The following is a 20,096-nucleotide window of genomic DNA, read 5'->3' as shown; positions in this document are numbered from 1 at the left end:
CTACAGTAGAGATAATTTGTGCATTATAACATAAATAGTAAGGAAAAAAGAATAAACACCTGAGAAGGCAGAGACCACCTCTTCTATAACACTCTCTAAACCTTTCCATCATACAAACTTTCTGTATCCTTAAGTACTCTAAAGCATTCCCTCTACCTCCTTGATATAATCAAACCCATGGTCCCTCCTGTGGAGACTACATTCCCTAAGCCCTCTCAAGTGCTATTTGTTCACGTTTACCCTAGATAATTCAAAGTAGAGAGCTGAGCTCTTTGTTCTAGTCACCTCTTTCAGACCATTACTAACCTACCCTCTTATATAATGCACTCTTCCTATTCTGTTGAAGTCCAGGCCGTTTGACTATGGAGCTATCCAACCGTCTTCATTGTGCCATCTAACAAACATACTCCTTATTCACTAAAGACTTTGGCACTCAGCTCAAGTCACTTTTTTTTTCTTTTTTTTTTTTTCAGTCTCACTCTGTTGCTCAGGCTGGAGTGAAGTGAGGCAATCACAGCCCACTGCAGCCTCAACCTCCCTGGGCTCAAGTGATCCTCCCACCTCATCCCAAGTAGCTGTGACTACAGGTATGAATCACCACCACGCTCAGCTAATTTTTCTATCTTTTGTAGAGATGGGGTTTTGCCATGTTGCCCAGGCTGGTCTTACTCTTAAAACCTGCCTAGTTGGGTGCGGTGGCTCACACCTTAATCCCAGCACTTTGGGAGGCCAAGGCAGGTAAATCGTTTGAGCCCAGGAGTTCGAGACCAGCCTGGGTAACATAGTGAAATGCTCTCTACAAAAAATAACAAAATTAGCTAGGCGTGGCAGTGTGTGCTTATAGTCCCAGTCCCAGCTACTCAGGAGGCTGAGGTGGGAGGATCACTTGAGCTTGGGAGACAGAGATTGCAATGAGCTGAGATCATAGCACTGCACCCAGCCTGAGTGACAGGGCAAGATGCTATCTCAAAAAAAAAAAAAAAAAAAAAAAAAAAAAAAAAAAAAAAAAACTGAAATCATGGAGCTAGGCACAGTGGTGTGTGCCTATAGCCCCAGCTACTTGGGAGGTTGAGGCAGGAAGTTCACTTGAGCCCAGGAGATCAAGTCCAGTCTGGGCAATATAGCAAGACCCATCCCCTTAAAAAAACAAAAAAGATAAAACTTGCAAAAAACCAACAACAAAAAATCTACTAAACTTATTTCTTAGGTTGCAGTGAGCCGAGATCATGCCACTGCACTCCAGCCTGGGCAAAAGAGCGAGACTCCATATTAAAAAAAAAAAAAATGTATTTGTTGAATACATGTCAAAGATTCAATAAACAATACTCTTCCCATTCTATTACCTCTTACAGTTTTGCAGCTAAAGTATAACTGAATTATATATATATATATATATATAATTTTATATGTAGATATATTTTATTTCAACAGCTTATGGTGTACAAGTGGTTTTTGGTTCCATGATGAATTGTATAGAAGTGAAGTCTGGGATTTTAGTGTATCCATACCTACATAGTATACACTGTACCTAACATGTAGTTATTTTGTCCCTCACCCTGAGAATTGAATTTTTACAACCATGCAATATATAACTGTTCTTAGCCCATGTCCAGGAGAAAATAAGTCCCAGTTCATGAACAGAGAGAGGTGCCTTAATAACATTTAAATCATTGCTGAAATGGTGCACCTATTATCTTTATTTTCTAATTTTTTCCCCAGACACCACAGTGACTATTATCTTTGTTTTATGAAATGATGTTTCTAGTGAACAGAGGGCCTTCAGTTGTTATTTTTTAAGAACCTAACTATTTAAGCACATTGTTCCTAAGAAAATAAATATGCAGGAAAAAATATTATCATTACCCTTAGAAGGATTCTTATTTCTTGTTCAATGGCAGATTGGGTTTCTGGACTTAGTTTCCCTGTATCACTGTAGGTCATAACTCCAAGCTAAAACCAAAAGGAAGAAAGCAATTTAACAGAAAACTCCCAAACACCAATAAATTTAAAAGAGAAAGTACTAGCCTATATATAAGGAAACAAATATAAGGAGGAACAAGAAAGAAGTACAATATAAAATTGCATTTGAGGCAGGGCACGGTGGCTCACACCTGTAATCCTAGGACTTTGGGAGGCCGAGGCAGGTGGATCACCTGAGGTTAGCAGTCCGAGACCAGCTTGGAAACATGGCGAAACCCCATTTCTTCTAAAAACACAAAAAATAGCTGGGCATGGTGGCACGTGTCTGTAATCACAGCTACTCAAGAGGCTGAGGCAGGAGAACTGGTTGAACCCAGGGGTCGGTGGTTGCAGTAAACTGAGATTACACCACTGTACTCCAGCCTAGGTAACAGAGCGAGACTCCGTCTCCAAAAAATAAAAAATAAAAACTGCATTTGAGGGCAAAAAAATTTCCACATTCTTCTGAAAGTATAAAGAGTAACGTTTAGCCAGGCGTGGTGGCAGGTGACTGTAATCCCAACTACTTGGGAGGCAGAGGCAGGAGAATCGCTTGTACCTGGGAGACGGTGGCTGCAGTGAGCTGACATCACGCCACTGCACTCCAGCCTGGGCAACAGAGCAAGACTCCGTCTCAAAAACAAACAAATAAAAAAACACTAATATCAAAATAGTACAAGTATGAGCAAGAGAGAACATTTTAAATCTTTTATTTTTTTGGAGACAGGGTCTTGGTCTGTCACCCAGGGTAGAGTGCGGTGGCACAACCAGGACTCACTGTAGCCTAGACCTCCTGGGTTCAGGGAATCCTCCCACCTCAGACTCCCAAGTAGGTGGGACTACAGGCACACACCACCACACCTGGCTAATTTTTGTATTTTTTTAGAGATGGGATTGTGCCATGTTGCCCAGGCTGGTCCAGAACTCACTCCTAGGCTCAAGCAATCCAGTCTCTTCAGCCTCCCAAAAGTGCTGGGATTATAGGTGTGAGCCACACTGCCCAGCCTAAAATAATTTTAAGCCTGGTTCTCAGTACTTTCTTGAAAAACCTTAGCAGCTACTTCAAATATAGAAATCCGTAATTCAGAGTATGGTAGTGCTTCAAGGAACAATAAGATGAAAATATGAAATATATGGAAACAGTAAAGTAACCAAACTCAGAAAGTAGGCTCTTTTATGCCACATGGAAAAGCTAAGGAATTCACCTTGCTTTACCACTTAGTTAACTCATGAAGTAATAGTTACTATCTAGGCAGCTCATTCTGAGCAGCTAAGAGAAGGCTCCATTTTCTTTATTCAGAGAATAACAATGTTCAGAATAAGCAGCCTCAAATCCATTTGGAGTGAGACAGAGCAAAAGTGAGTATTACCAATTTATACATCAGAACCATCTCTCAAATCAACACTTGACACATAATTTGATACATGAAAAGGATTAAAATAATTCTATTACCTTTTCACTCATTCCAAATTTGGTAACCATCCGCTTTGCTATTTTAGTGGCATTATCAAAATCACTGGAAGCACCTAAAATAAAAACATACAATTTTAAAAAATATCTTTAAGACCACATACAATTTGAACTAAAGCCATTCTTTAAAGCTAACCTGTTGTAATATGGTCAGTTCCAAATATAAGCTCCTCTGCCACTCTTCCTCCCATACTAACATCCATTTGTGCAAGCAGCTGGGCTCTAGTTTCATTCCATCTGTCATTCTCAGGTAACAGGGACACCTAGACGATTAAAAACCAAACAGATAAAAAGTAAAAAAAGAGGCCAGGCGTGGAGGCTCACGCCTGAATCCCAGCACTTTGGGAGGCTGAGGCAGGTGGATCACCTGAGGTTGGGAGTTCGAGACCAGCCTGACCAACATGGAGAAACTCGTCTCTACTGAAAACACAAAATTAGCTGGGCATGGTGGCGCATGCCTGTAATCCCAACTACTCGGGAGGCTGAGGCAGGAGAGTTGCTTGAAGCTGGGAGATGGAGGTTGCGGTGAGCTGAGATCACGCCATTGCACTGCAGCCTGGGCAACAAGAGTGAAACTCCATCTCAAAAATAAAATAAAATAATAAATAAATAAATAAAATAAAATAAAATGTAAGGAAAGAATTCAGATACAGGCTGGGTGCAGTGGCTCATACCTGTAGTCTCAGCACTTTGGGAGGCTGAGGTGGGAGCATCACTTGAGTCTAGGAGTTTGAGACTAGCCTGGGCAACATAGCGAGACCCCATCAATATAAAATAAAATGAAAATTTTAAAAAAAGAAATTGAGATACAGTTCTGAGATAGTTACATTAAAAACCAGAATTTCAGCACCATAAGACTGGGCAAAATAAAAAAATACAAACCAGAATTATCATTTAGCTCTCTTATACCATGCTGAAAGCTGGTCATCAGGGGACTGATGAAAAACCAGCAATTAGAGAATAAAAAATCCTTTATAAAGCAACAATAGGTGGATAATGCTGCAATAGGACTGTTTTCTCCCCAGGTGCACAGAAATTTTTAAAATGTCTACAATTTTGAAAGATCTGATAAACTTGTACTAAATGAGAAAAATCTTAGAAAAACTACTGGATCAGTTACTGCAAAACATAATGTTTTCCCTTTTGGGACAGCACAGTAATTAGATATTTAAGAATTAGGCAGGCCATGGTGGTTCATGCCTGTAATCCCAGCACTTTGGGAGGCTGAGGCGGCTGGATCACCTGAGGTCAGGAGTTCAAGACCAGCCTGGCCAACATGGTGAAACCCCATCTCTACTAAAAACACAAAAATTAGCTGGGCATGGTGGTGGGCGCCTGAAATCCCAGCTACTTGGGAGGCTGAGGCGAGAGAATCATTTGAACCCGGAAGGCAGAGGTTGCAGTGAGCTGAGACTGGGCCATTGTATTCCAGCCTGGGTGACAGGGCGAGATGCTACAAAAAACTTACATGTCCAAGTGTTGGTCCCCGGGGCATGATTGTAGCTTTGTTGATAGGCATTGCATCTTTTGTGTAATATGCAATAATGGCATGACCAGATTCATGATATGCTGTGATGGTTTTGTTTTTGTTATCAATTTCCACACTTCTTCTTTCGGGCCCTAAGATAAAAATTTAATTGAGTAAATACTCCACTAGAAAGGTATATTTAAATCAACAAAACACATTCTTGTCTGCAAATCAAATACACTCCACCCTTCCTATCAGCAGATTCTGCATCCATAGATTCAACCAAATAAGGATTAAAAGTATTAAAGAGGAACAATAAAAAAAAAAAATGAAAAATACAGTATAACAACTATTTACAGAGCATTTCCATTGTATTAGTAATCTAGAGATGATTTCAAGTATACAGGAGAATTATGTAGGTTATACACAAATAGTATACCATTTTATAAAAGACACTTGAGCATCCTTGAATTTTGGTGTCCACATGGTACCTGGAACCAATCCCCACCCCCTCCGTGGATACTGAGGCGTGAATGTATCTGATACTGGATTAATATTAAAAAACAAAAAACTCATTCTCCTTAAAGTCATTCTTGTCATAGCGCACTCCAACCTTAAACTCTTAGCCTCAAGTAAGCCACCCACCTCAGCTTCCCAAAGTGCTGGGATTACAGGCATATGCCACTGTGCCTAGCTTTAGTAATTTTTTAGCAATAGCATTTTTTAAAATTTTTAAACAGGGTCTGTAACCCAGGCTGGAGTGCAGTGGCATAATCACGGCTCACTGTAGCTTTAACTTCTTGGACTTTTTAGCAATCCTCCCACCTCAGACTCCCGAGTAGATGGGACCACAGGCGCATGCTACCCCGCCCAGCTAATTTTTAAAATTTTTGGTAGAGATGGAGTCTTGCTATGTTGCCCAGCTGATCTTGAACTCCAACGATTCTGGGCTCACGCGGTCCTCCTGCCTCAGCCTCCCAAAGTGCTGGGATTACAGGTGTGAGCCGCCATGCCCAGTCTACAGAGTAAAAGTTTTTTAAAATGGGCAGAATTCATTCCATAACACATACAAACTTTAACAATTTATCTGCAAACCAAAACTGTCAAAACTATCATTTAATTCTTACATCAAAAGGGAAAACTTATTTCTATTTCTATAAAATAAACTTCCAATTTAACAAGAATATCATAACTAAGGTGCTTTTAAGTCAATCCAAGATTTAAAATCGAAAGTAAGCACAGAATAAAGTTAACTATCCTTTTTAGCAGCAATGTCTGACAAGAGGAAATGTATATGTGCCTCATCTCCCCACCAACAGTTGAACTATACAATTATATAAGCCACTAGAATATATTTGTTTTATAAAAGGCCAAATTGTGGTGTTGTCAAGTATATATTTTCATGTTCCCATCACTTTTTTAAACTTTCCAGTCAGAAAAAAAGGTTTTCTAAGAAAGAGACAAAACTAATAAATGTGGTACACTATAAAATCAATTCTGTATCACTGACAAAAGTATTGTCAAGAAAATGTTACTGTTTAATGGCATTTGACTGTTAAATTGGTAATTTTGTAAAATCATTTATTACAAATCTTGAAAACCCAGACACTGAAGTTTTAGAATAAGATTAGATTCAACATAGCCATGGCTTTAGCTGTCTGAATAGGGTATTTGCCCCAAATGAATTATCTAACACAATGGAAAGTAAAGACAGAAAAAAAAAAAAAAAGGAAACCTACCCATTAGAATTTTGTCTTTGGAAAACTCCAGCTCCTTCATGGTAACCATTTCTTTTCCATCAACAGCTGCTTTTAATGCAGCCTGGTTCACAAGATTCTCCAACTCTGCTCCAGAAAAGCCAACAGTACCTCGAGCTATAATTTCTGGATCAACGGCTAATGTAAAAGGAGAACACAACATTAAAAGTCAAAAACAGGTAAAAGAAAACTCTTCACACAGAACTCACATTCGGGCTGGGTGTGATGGCTCACGCCTTTAATCCCAGCACTTTGGGAGGCTGAGGCAGGCAGATCGCTGGAGGTCAGGAGTTCGAGACCAGCCAGGCCAACATGGTGAAACCCCATCTCTACTAAAAATACAAAAATTAGCTGGGCATGGTGGCATGCACCTGTAATCCCAACTACTCAGGAGGCTGAGGCAGGAGAATCACTTGAACCCGGGAGGTAGAGGTTGCAGTGAGCCAAGATTGTGACACTGCACTCCAGCCTGGGCAAAAAGGGCGAAACTCTGTCTCAAAATAAACAAACAAACAAACAAACAAAAACTACATTCCGAGGGAAAAAGAAAATAGCTAGCTATTCTGAGCCATAAAACTGTCAAAGACACTTTTTTCTTTGAATTTCATCTGGAAACTTTGGACATAACAGTTGCCCTTATTATAGGAAACACATATAATTTAATGAATTGATACAGCTATCTCTGAAACTACTGCAGCTTTAATAATTTCATTTATTACTCAAGTGGGTAATAAATTTCCATGTGTTTTGTTTTTAATTTGCTTTCTTCTCTTTTGGCCCCATATTGACTATATCATGAGTTACTATTTCTGCAGCTTTTTCTATTATTTTGCATTTTACATTCATCTTAAAAAATGTATGTGTGTATATATATCCTCAAATATCTGTCTGAATACTCTAAAAAAACCTTTCTTTAGAATCAGGGTTCAAAACAATATAATCTCCTGGATATACACTAAGGAATGGACTTTTAAGTGAACATAGTAACGGAAAAAAAAAAGACAAAAATGAATTGGTCTTTTAATATTAATACATTTATCACGAAAAGACCACAAACAGGGTGAGTGGTATATTACCACTTTACGTAAATGACAAATGTTTCTTTTGATAGAATTAGACTTACATTGATCAAACTTTATTTTATTGAGATACCATTTCAAAATTTCTGTTCGACCTTTTACATCTGGCCTTGGAACTGTAACTTGCATGTCAAAACGACCAGGACGTATTAAGGCACTACAGGAAGAATGCAAAAGGAAAATATAAATTAATAAACAATTTAAGCTCAAAGTCAGCAGGTGTGACACCCTAATGACATGACTGGGAAGCCAATGGCAGCCAGAACGCAGATGGAATTTTGTACATAAATATTCAGATAGTTCCTTTTAAAACATGGCTCAAGTAACAGTGTCAATGACCAGAGGGTAGAACAAAGGTTCATTCAGATACATGTGTGTACCTAGGTAGCCTACCCCTCAGAAACAAAAGCATGCAAGTAACTCAGTCCAGGAACAAATAATTCTACAATAAACTATTATTGTGGATAAGAACCACACATCCATCTCAACTGCTAAGCACAGAATGTATGTTAGACTAGAGTCTTAGGCAATGACAAACTACTGATCAAATGAAAATATGAATAACTTCTACAATACAATTTTTTTCATAGTAACTTTAAACCTAGTTATACTACTACAATGAATTTATTTTAAAAATCCTTTCTACATTAAACTTTTGTGACATCTAACAAATCAATTTTAAGTATTATTGAGATGTAATTCACATAACAGAATTTAAAGTGGATACCTCAGTGAATTTTAATATATTCAGAATTGTACAACCATCACCACAATCTAATTTTAGAATATTCCCATCCCCGGCAAAGAAATCCCATACCCAATGACAGCCATCTCCTATTCTCTCTAACCTCTGGTAACTGCTAACCCAATTTGTCTCTGTGAATTTGCTTATTCTGGGTATTGCATATAAATGGAATCATACAATGTGATCTTTTGCAATTGACTTCTTTTAGCATAATTTTGTAGCAGGTAATAGTACTTCACAAAAATCTTCTTTTAATACTTACTTATCTAACGCCTCTGGGAAGTTTGTGGCTCCTATTATAATAACTCCTTCATTGGGTTTAAAACTATATAGGAAAAAAAAAAAGTTATCTTTTCACTAACATTGAAGCACAGCACACATGTAGAAATGCTCTACACAAAACTGGTTTGTTTTCCTTTTTTGAGACTAGGACTCGCTTTGTGGCCTAGGCTGGAACACACCAGTATGATCATAGCTCACTGCTGCCTCAAACACCTGGGTTGAAGTGAACCTTCTGCCTCAACCTCTCAAGTAGCTGGAATGACAGGTGCATGTCACATACCTAATTTATCTATTTTTATTTATTTTTAAATTTTTTCTACCCAATTTCTAGGTACAAGCCACTATTTTATTTTATTTTTTTTTTTTTGAGACAGAGTCTCACTGTCACCCAGGCTGGAGTGCAATGGCGCTCACTGCAACCTCCATCTCCCAGGTTCAAGCAATTCTCATGTCTCAGCCTCCTGAGTAGCCAGGATTACAAGCGGCTGCCACCATGTCCAGCTAATTTTTATATTTTTAGTAGAGATGGGGTTTCACCATGTTGGCCAGGTTGGTCTTGAACTCCTGACCTCAAGTGATCCACCTGCCTCAGCCTCCCAAGTGCTAGGATTATAGGCTTGAGTCACCGTGCCCGGTGACTATTTTTACTTTTAGTAGAGATAGGGTCTTGCTATATTGACTAGGCTGGTTTTGAACTCCTGGCCTCAAGCAATCCTCCCACCTTGGCTTCCAAAGTCCTGGGATTAAAGGCGTGAGCCACCGTGCCCGGCTTCATTAATTAAATAACAGTCAAGAAAAGAGACTGATAATAAACCACTAGTCATCTGTGACTACATACCTTCACAATTGTCTGGTCTATGTAGGAAAAGATAATCTGATATAAAAAGCTTAGGTACCTGGTTAATTTTTGAAGAAATTCAAGTATACCAATTCAAGTTATTCACTCCTGGGCTTCCTAAGTGGTTTCAAAATGTCTTATATATTATCTTTAAGATACTTCTTTCAAAGCAACATCACTTCTTGCTTTTTATATTATGAACACTGATGTAAGCTTTAAAGCTGCCACATTCAAAGCTAGTCATAAACTGTGTAGAAATGAGTGTATTTCTTTTTTTTTTTTGTCTTTTTTTTTTTTTTTTTCCTTTTTGTGGAGAACGGGGTCTCGCTGTATTACCCAGGCAGGTCTCGAACTCCTGGGCTCAAGCTATCCTCCCGCCTCTGCCTCCCTGAGAGCTGGGATTACAGGCGTGAGCCACCGTGCCCAGCATGAGTGTATTTCTTCAAATAGACTACTAGTCTCAGCATGAATCATTGTTTTTCTGTCATAAGTACAATAATAAATGAAAAATAATATAAATACCATCAATTAAATAAGATGAGTTGACATTCAAATATCCAATTAGTAATGAAAACAATATACTGACAGAAAAAGCTTTTCTTGCGTTCTTGCATGAGGGACTACTCTGTTTCCTACACATATCACATTTTTTGTATCTCTAGATATGAAATGCCTTATGGAAATAATTTGCATAAGATCAATTCTACATATATCAAATGCTGGAAGGCATCACCATAATTCTAAGACAAAAGAAGATTCAATTACCCATCCATTTCAGCAAGAAGTTGATTTATGGTCTGCCTTGAATATGGATGCATTGGAGATTCAATTCTCTTCCCACCAACAGAATCTAATTCATCAATAAATATAACACAAGGAGCATTTGCTTTTGCTTCCCCTAAGGAAACAAAAAACATTCAAATAAGCTGAAAGAAGTCAACACTTTTGAACAAAACGAGATAAATATTAAAATCCTATAAAACCGTCAAAAGCCAACAAAAAATATTCATTGGAAGAAAATACACAAAAGGAGGTCATTTTTTACTGATTTAAGAATAGTAGCTTCAGGGGGAAAAAACTATACCAAAGAAAATGATATAAAATAAAAACAGTTGGGCATTCATTGTTCCTAGCTATACAAATATCATATACAATCAGGTTTGAAGCTAATTACTTCTTAATTCCATACTATAAAACTGATGAATAAAATGAAAAAAAAAAAAAATTTGGTAGCCTTCAACCTCATCCTTGCACTTCTACTAGCTAATTCATACAGTAAAAGTTACCCAAACCAAGATCCCCCAATGGCTATTTTAGCTATCAAAACTAATTAGCATGCAAAGCTGGAGGCCCGAAAAAATAGAAATTAAAAAAAGGAAGAAAAAAAGTAATTAGCAAAGAAGGGTAAGATACACACTTCCCTTAACAAAATTTATTACTGTATGAAAGATACATCAAAACGTACTAAAAAGATTTCTGATACGGCTGGCTCCCACACCCACAAACATCTCATCAAATTCGGATCCAGAAGCATAATAAAAAGGAACGTCAGCTTCTCCTGCCACAGCTCGGGCAAGAAGTGTCTTTCCAGTCCCTGGGGGTCCAACTAAAAGAATTCCTAAAAGAAAATGAAAACAAGAATAATTCAAAGTATTTTTTAAAAATCCCTCGATATGAACCTATAAAACAAATAATTATTCATTTATATAATTTTCAGGCTGAGGTCACACCAAAAACCAGTATTTTGAAACACAGCAAACTGTACTTGTCTCTGCTAATGGTTCACTTCAGAATCTTGTCCAAAATTAATGTTCCTGTATCATATAAATATTACATATCAACAACAGACATGACAGAGAGAATCTTGAGGTAAAAAAATATAAACCCATTTATGAGTAAAAAAGATTAAAATTCATGTAGAAATAGATTAAAAGACTAAACAACCAAATGTAATTAATGAATCTTGATTTGATGCTTTTTCATAAAGAACAAAATATTCTAGAGACATTTGGTGAAAATGTTAAAACAACATTGGAGAGTACATGATATTAAGGAAATAGTGTTAATTTTCTTTGGTGGGATAAGGTTATTATGTTTATTTAGGACACTGTCCTTATTCTTAGATGATGTACAACAAAGTCTTTAGATGTCAAATAGGTGATGTTTACAGTTTTCTTTCAAATGTTCAGGAGGAAAAATACATACACAGAAAGCAAATATCACAGAATGTTAATTGTTGAGTCTAAGTGGATAGGATATGGATGTTAATTGTACTGTTCTTTCAAGGTTTTCCATATGTTTGAAAATTTTCATAATATCAAAGATTTTCACATGTTAGAAAAACAGAATTGCCTGATTTCTGTTTTTATAAATATACATATTACATTTAAAAAGCAACAAAACTTCTTTACATACATGTTTGCTGCATTTTAACATAAAAATTTTAAAGAAAGCTCAAGCTCAAAAATAGCTTTAAGACTATCCTAGTATTGTCATGTTTTAGTTATACTTAATTGGTATAAATCATATTAATTTCTGTGGATTATATCTTGGTATCTGAAGATTTTTCTACAAATTTATACTACTCAAATTTTCTATAAATTTAAAATACTCCTTGTGATTAGAAAGAGGAAGAGGGTAACTATTAATACTTCTATGGTTTTAAACATTCACTCTGTGATGTGATTAGCACTGATTTAATAAATGTACCCTAAATTAGCAAAGGTTACTTCAAATAATTTCATACACTGCTGTATTCTCAGTAGAGATAGGTGACAGTATAAAAACAAGCATTAAAAAGGAGTGTCATCCTTTAACTCAGCAATTCCATTTCTAGAAATTTATTCTAAGGAAATAATTAAGCATGTAGGCAAAGCCTTGAATTAAGATGAACCACAGTACTATTCTTAATAGCAAAAAACTGGAAACCATACAAAAATTCAATATAAATGGTTAAACTGTGATACAACCATAAATTAGAAGGATACTATGAAGTCATTAAAAGTCATGTTAACCACGAGAAAACATCAGACAAAGCTAAACTGAGAACATTCTATAAATAATTAGGCAAGTATTCTTTACAACTGTAAAAATCATGAAAGATCCTCTTCTCCCCACTCCCTCACAAAAAGGCTAAGGAATTGTTTCATTAAAAAAAAAAACAAAATAAAATAAAAGCCTAAATGTTATCTGTGATCCTGGTTTGGGTCCTGAACTGGGGAAGAGGGTATCCTACAAAGGATACTATTGGAACAAATGCTGAAATTTGAACATAGACTCTAAATTTGATAATGGTTTCGTATGTATGTTAAATGTCCTTTTTTTTTTTTTTGGAAACAGAGTCTCGCTTTATCACCCAGACTGGAGTGCAGTGGGCACAATCTTGGCTCACTGCAACCTCCACCTCCTAGGTTCAAGCGATTCTCCTGCCTCAGCCTCCTGAGCAGGTGGGATTACAGGCGCCTGCCACCAAGCCCGGCTAATTTTTTTTTTTTTTTTGTATTATTAGTAGAGACAGGGTTTCACACCATGTTGGCCAGGCTGGCTGGAACTCCAAGGCCTCTGCTTCAAGACCAGACTGGTCTCGAACTCCTGACCTCAAGTAATCCACCCGCCTCTACCTCCTAAAATGCTGGGATTAAAGGCGTGAGCCACCACACCCAGCTAATGTCCTAATTTTAATATAATTCTGGAGTTATGTAGAAGAATATCCTTATTCTTAGAAAATACACTCTTAGAGGTGATTATGTTTATAATTTACTCTCAAATAATTAAAAATTTATTTATGAATAATTTTTATATTTATATATATGTAAAGAGACAAAATGAATGATTTTTTAAATGGAGCTAGGTTGAGTGGGCTGGCTTATGCCTGCAGTCCTAGTACTTTAGGAAGCCAAAGTGAGTGGATCACTTGAGCCCAGGAGTTCAAGAGCAGCCTGGGCAACATGGCCTCATCTCTACAAAAAATACAAAAATTAGTTGGCATGGTAGTGTGTGCCTGTGGTCTCAGCTACTTGGGAGTGCTGCCTGAACATGGGAGGTTGTGGATACAGTAAGCCATGATTGCATCACTGCAGTCAAGCCTGGGTCTAAAAAAAGGAAGTTAAATATTAAAAATTTGTGAGTCTAAGTTAAGGATATGAGGAGCATTCTATGTACTATTCTTTTAACTTTACTTAAAATTTGAAAGTATATAAAAATTTGCAGTTACCAAAAAAAGGCTGTGGAATTGTATGTTCAGAATGAACATCTATTTTGTAAAACAGCAATTAAGACTTAAACTTTAATCAGTTAACATTAAATAAGTAATACAGTTTTTTTTGTTTGTTTTTGTTTTTTCCATCAAATCATGGTAAAAAAAGATTATCTTACCTTTTGGAAGTTTACCTCCAAGAATAGTAAATTTTTGTGGGTTTTTCAAGAATTCAACAACTTCCTGTAATTCTTGTTTAGCTTCCTCCACCTAAAGTGATACAATTTTCCAAATAACTTTAGATAATGGACACATTTGGTGAGATTAGCCCTTTTGAAAATCATAAATTTAATTTGGATATGGAATTAACCTGGCCTTCTTTGTTTCAGTAAAAGCAGCATACAAAAATGGCCCCTTATAAAACACACAAAGGGTTTTCCCCTGACCATTATTTCCAATTATGCAAAGTCTCCTTACTATCCCCAAAAAATCATTCTGAACTTTCATTTTCTCAGTGAGAGAACAAAAGTCAAGTACATTGGACAGGGTTAAAAAGAAAGTACCTAGAGAGGAGCATACTAAAACAGGAAACATAGCTTTATGCCAAACGGCGTTCTGAAAATGTCCAATTAATGTCAAGATTCACTTATTATTTCAAAAAAAATTCCCAGATATATTTCCAGGAAATATTATAATTATTAAAGAGCAAAGTTACGTTTTTTTGTTAGACTTGGAATGATCTTTGAAAGTTATTCTGATTAAATAATTAAAAATTTACTAATGTTTTAATCAAGTTAATGGTTAAAAACATAGCATTTTCTTTTCACAGAGTATTTTAAAAAATAGAAAACAAAGCTTTGTCCACTCCTAGGTCCAGAAGTGTGTACATATTTTCACCAAGAGACTTGTACAAGAATATTCATACCAGCTGTATTTGAACCAAAAACTAGATACAATTCAAATGTCCACTCTAAAGTAGTATAACTGCACCGTGTTGTGGTATTCGTATAATGGGATACTATGCAGTAAGGATAAATAAACTTCAACTCCAAATAATATAGATGGATCTCACAAACATGTTGAATAAAACAAGCCTCATACAAAAAAGGATATTCTATATGGATTACATTTATGTAAAATTCAAAAATACGGAAAATTCACATACGGTATTAGATAGGATATTGTCCCTATGCCAGTAACCAGAAGGAGGCATCAAGGAGGTTCTAGGCTTCTGATAACGTTCTGTTCCTTGAGCTGGGTACTTATAACACAGACATTTTGTGAAAATTTATGGATTTGTACACTTCTGTGTGAATTTGTTAAACTTCAATGAAATCTATGGTTAAAAAAAGACTTGGCTGGTTTATTAAAAGAGAACTTGAAAGATAATATCCATGTACTAAAAGATTGACTAAATTGTCTTTGGTCAAAATAACAGATATAATTCCAATTTCAACTTGTAGGAATAAAGAAGAGATTAAACATAATTTGCTACTCAAATAAACTATATTCTCTCCCCAAATTCTGTGGCAAGAGATTTCCCACTTCAGGAACCTAAGATCTATCAAGGAAAATAGTTAATGGGATCAAGATAATGAATCAAGTTATTAAATGCCCGTATTAATATTTTTAAGACTATATGTATAAGTATGCCCATATATTCAGAAATTCTGGGTAAGGAAATGACATTCCCATACAAGCTCTTTGAGATTTGGTAAAAATTTGATCACAGGAACTACCTAATGGCAAATCTGTTCTGGTAAATGCTATTGAATTACTTTGCTCTATATAAATTTAGGTCTTACAGCAATTATAAAATTGATTCGTTTTAACATGGAAAACTTGGTAAGGATCTACCTTAATTGTGGTGTCTACTTTCATTATGCTTAGTCATCAGTATGGATTTAGTTTAGTACTCAGAAATCCCCACATTCCAGGACAGGCATGATGGCTCATGTCAACTACCCAAGCACTTTGTGAGGCTGAGATGGGAGGACTGCCTGAGCTCAGGAGTTTGAGACCAGACTGGACAACCAAGTGAAGCTCTGTCTCTACCCGCTGCACCCAAAAAGAGGAGGAGGAGGAGTGGGAGAAGAAGGAGGAAGAGGAGGAGGAGGAGAAGAAGGGAGGAGGAGGAAGAGCAGAAGAAGGGAGGAGGAGGAGGAGGAGGAGGAGAAAAAGAAGGAAGAAAGAGAAGGAGGAGAAGAAGAGGAGGAAGAAAGAAGAAGAGGGAAGAGGAGGAAGAGGAGGAGGAAAAGGAAGAGGAAATAGAGGAGGAGGAAGAAGAGGAATAGGAAGAAAAGGAAGAAGAGGAAGAAGAAGAGGAAGAGGAAGGAGAGGAAGAGGAAGAGGAGGAAGAAGAAGGAGAAGGATAAATCAGCTGGGCTCGGTGACTCATGCCTGTAATCCCAGCACTTTGGGAGGCAAAGATGGGTGGATCACTTGAGCCCAGGAGATCAAGACCAGGCTGGGCAACACAGCTAAACCCCGACTCTACAAAAAAAAAAAACAAAAATCAGCCAGGCGTAGGGTCATACGCCTGTAGTCCTAGCTACCTGGGAGGCTGAGGCAGGAGGATGGCTTGAGCCCAGGAGGAGGAGGTTGCTGTGAGCTAAGATCACACCACTGCACTTCAGTCTGGGTGACAGAGCCAGACCCTGTCTAGAAATAATAATAAAATTAAATTAAAAAATTAGTCAAGTGTGGTGGTGCATGCCTGTGGTTTCAACTACAAGGGAGGTTAAGGCAGGAGGATCACTTGAGCCCAGAAGGTCAAAGCTGCAGTGAGCCAAGATCATGCCATTGCACTCCAGCCTGGGCAAGAGAGCGAGACCCTGTCTTAAAAAAAAAAAAAAAATTCTCTCAAAAGAGGTGGAAGTGTGGTATATTTAGTAAGTATGTACGTACATTGCAGGCAGAAAATAACAATGCTCTATCTGACCTCAGCCTTAATACAGGCTCAATTTAGAAAAGGCATGCAGACCTCAAACACAATGAGAAGGGCCCTCCACACTGATGATTGAAGTTTTCAAATAATCACTGCACCAACCTCTTCCTCAATTGTTCCCTTTATACAATTCCAACAGGGTTCATAGCCATTTAAACTGGAAAGGAAAGGAAAGAACTGCTTGGTGTAAAACTATCATAATGATTCCCAATGCCTTATTCCCCAACAGTCGAGGCTGAAAAAACATGGTTATGTATAAACAGAGACACGAATATGTAAAGAGGAAAAGCAGAAATAATAACATAACCAATCTCTTCAGAGTTGGAAGAGTCCTCAGATCACGTACTTCAAATCCCTCCTGCAGGAAGAATTTCTTCTAAAACATTCCTGAAAGATAATTACCCAGCCACTACAGTTCTCAGAAATCAAATATAATAGAGCAGATATAATGGCAAAGCACAGAGAAGAGCACAGTGTGGTACTAAAGTTGCAGAATTCACATTTGGAAGAGATAAAAGAAATAGAATCAGTAGAAAAACGACTCATTTTGACTTGTCTTAATATAAATTCATGATCCAAAATTTCAAGTGAGCCCAACAGTTTTATTTCCTGTTTCCATTCATTCTCCTATTCCTGCACAATTTACTTCCTCCATTAACCACTCATTCCTCCTCTCCCATCCATATTCTCTTTGCTGGTGACCTTGATTCTATCAATTTCCACAACCCCCCACCCAACAGTTTACCAACATTCCAACTTTATTTTGTATTATAAGATAAATTATTTGTGCTCTTCTGTCAGACAAAATCCAAGAATTGTCTGTAATCCTCTATTCCATCTCATTTCTTTCCACCTCTTCTAAACCCACTGCAATCGGAATTTAACCCCTGCTACTCCACTAAAATTGCTCTTTACCAGGTAGACCAATGACTTACTGCTAAATCAAATGGTTAGTTGTCACTTGGCCCATCAATAGCATTTCACGTCCCTGATCACTCCCCTTATCAGAAATATTTTCTTCCAGGACACCATTCTCACCTAACTCACCGGCAGCTCCTTTTCATCTGGGTTCCTGGCTTCTCTTCTCTGTCTTGTGAACCTTCAAGTGCTCTGTAACTCAGTATTTAGATCTCTCTTCTGGTTACACTCACTTCCTGGGTGCTCTCATCCAAACATGTGGACTTAACATACATATAATCTCCTATTTTTAATTCTAGCTCAGACCTCTCCCATACCTCCAAAGTGGTATATCCAAGTTACTCAACACTTTCATTTGTATCTCTCACACTTAACATACCTAAAACTAAATTTCTAACCTTTGTCCCCCAAATCTGCTCCACTCACAGCCTTTGAAAACCTCACTAAAGGCCAGGTGCAGTGGCTCACGCCTATAATCCCATCACTTTGGAAGGCCGAGGCAGGTGGATCACCTGAGGTCAGGAGTTCGAGACCAGCCTGGCTAACATGGTGAAACCCTGTTTCTACTAAAAATACAAAAAATTAGCTGGGCGTGGTGGCTTGTGCCTGTAATCCCAGCTACTCCGGAGGCTGAGGCAGGAGAATTGCTTGAACTTGGGAGTCGGAGGTTGCACTGAGCCAAGGTCACGCCATTGCACTCCAGCTTGAGCAACAAGAGCGAAACTCCGTCTCAAAAACAAAAACAAAAATCTCAGTAAATGTCAATTCTATCCTTCTATAATTGTTGAGACCAAAAATCTTGTGGTCCTTTTTGACTCCTCTTTTCTCTTACACCTTACATTCCAATGAGAAATCCTATCGGTTCTACTTTCAAAAATGAACAAGTCAGACACCCTAATAATTCAGAGCCTTTGCTCAAACTGTTCCTTTGGTCAGAAATGTTCTTTTCTCAGATAAATGCAGTTTATTCCATCTTCTCCTTCAGATTTTCTCTCAAATATCACCTTCTCCATCAATCGCACCTTGAACACTCCATTTAAAACTATAAGCCTTCTCCTAAAACTCCCAATCCTCTTTACCTTGCTCTACTTTTTCCTCCATACACTTTTATTAACTTTTAACATACTCTACTTTTTCTTATATGACGTATCAGTGTTCAATTACTGCTTTTAGAGTTTAAACTCTAAGAATGCAAAGATTATTTATTCTATCCCAGTAGCTAAAATAGGACCTAGCACTAAATAGATACTATTAAATATTTAACAAATTAATTGACTGTAAACTAGCATTTATCCATTCTATTCATTCAAGAAATATACATTGTTTAATATGTTTTAGATACTGGAGTTACAAAGATCAATAAGAGGAACAGGTAAAGAAGGATCATTTATTAACTATCTACTATGTGTCAAGCACATACATTATCTGTCAGGATCTAAAGTAATTTCTTCAAGGTCTCATAGCTAATAAGTATAAAAATGAATTTCAAATGTTAGTCAGCTTGACTCTGAAGTCCACATTCACTCCATTACACCAGGTTGCTCCTTCATAAATTATACTATCCCCTGTCATAAAGCAAGATTGGATCCTTGACTATTAATATTTATCCCAAAATATTAATCTTTCTAATACTTTTGGATACAATTTTACCTATTCTAGCATACACTGTAGAATCAAATATCCACCTTATATAGGGTATCAATTAGAGAATGTATGAAGAAGGCAAGGCAATCTTCTTAACTTACGCCTTTAACATGTTCAAAGGTGACATTTTTCATCTGGACAGGATCTACTGCAGAATCAAGCCCTGTTGTCGTCCGGAAGCGGACTAAAGGGAAGAAAAGAAATGTTTATATTTGATAGATTAATAAATTCCAATCACTTGATTGTTTTAGATGCAAGAAAGCAAAGCCTAGAAAAATTAAATGTCTAAGAGACCTAACTTCACATATCAAATCAGAGTGAGGAACAGAAACTAGGTCTTCTGGAGTTCTAAACCATCTTCAAAGAGTAAGTGATTAGTGATTCACATTAAAAAGACATATTTTGGCTGCTCTGCCTATGGAGTAGCCATTCTCTTATTCCTTTACTTTCTTAAGCAATTTGAAAAAATAAAAATTAAAAAATAATAAAGACCGGGCGCAGTGGCTCACACCTGTAATCCCAGCACTTTGAGAGGCTGAGGCAGACAGATCACGAGGTCAGGAGATCATGACTACCCTGGCTAACATGATGAAACCCCGTCTCTATTAAGCATACAAAAAATTAGCTGGGCATGGTGGCACAGGCCTGTAGTCCCAGCTACTCAGGAGGCTGAGGCAGGGGAATCACTTGAACCCTGGGAGGCAGAGATTGCAGTGGGCCGAGATCGTGACACTGCACTCCAGCCTGGGCAACAGAGCAAGACTCCATCTGAAAATAAATAAATAAATAAAAT

The 20,096-nt window shown here is 37.3% G+C and overlaps 1 protein-coding gene across 1 annotated transcript in view; it reads right to left on the bottom strand.

The window, feature by feature from the left end:
• The window catches only part of YME1L1 (YME1 like 1 ATPase), a 46,342-nt gene that overhangs the window by 1,841 nt on the left and 24,405 nt on the right, over positions 1 to 20,096 (bottom strand). Inside the window, exons 8-18 of the mRNA XM_010381428.2 lie at positions 19,405 to 19,487; positions 13,974 to 14,064; positions 11,065 to 11,217; positions 10,365 to 10,497; positions 8,742 to 8,804; positions 7,779 to 7,891; positions 6,638 to 6,793; positions 4,899 to 5,050; positions 3,567 to 3,693; positions 3,413 to 3,486; positions 1,864 to 1,950 (exon numbers count right to left, since the gene is read on the bottom strand). Of these exons, the coding sequence (XP_010379730.2) occupies positions 1,864 to 1,950; positions 3,413 to 3,486; positions 3,567 to 3,693; positions 4,899 to 5,050; positions 6,638 to 6,793; positions 7,779 to 7,891; positions 8,742 to 8,804; positions 10,365 to 10,497; positions 11,065 to 11,217; positions 13,974 to 14,064; positions 19,405 to 19,487 (1,232 nt within the window). The remainder of the gene's footprint in view (positions 1 to 1,863; positions 1,951 to 3,412; positions 3,487 to 3,566; positions 3,694 to 4,898; positions 5,051 to 6,637; positions 6,794 to 7,778; positions 7,892 to 8,741; positions 8,805 to 10,364; positions 10,498 to 11,064; positions 11,218 to 13,973; positions 14,065 to 19,404; positions 19,488 to 20,096) is intronic.

Source organism: Rhinopithecus roxellana, chromosome 11, assembly GCF_007565055.1.
Source record: "Rhinopithecus roxellana isolate Shanxi Qingling chromosome 11, ASM756505v1, whole genome shotgun sequence".
In the NCBI taxonomy this organism is placed as follows: domain Eukaryota; kingdom Metazoa; phylum Chordata; class Mammalia; order Primates; family Cercopithecidae; genus Rhinopithecus; species Rhinopithecus roxellana.
Note: the sequence above shows the minus strand (reverse complement) of the source record. Positions and strands in the feature narration are given on the sequence as shown.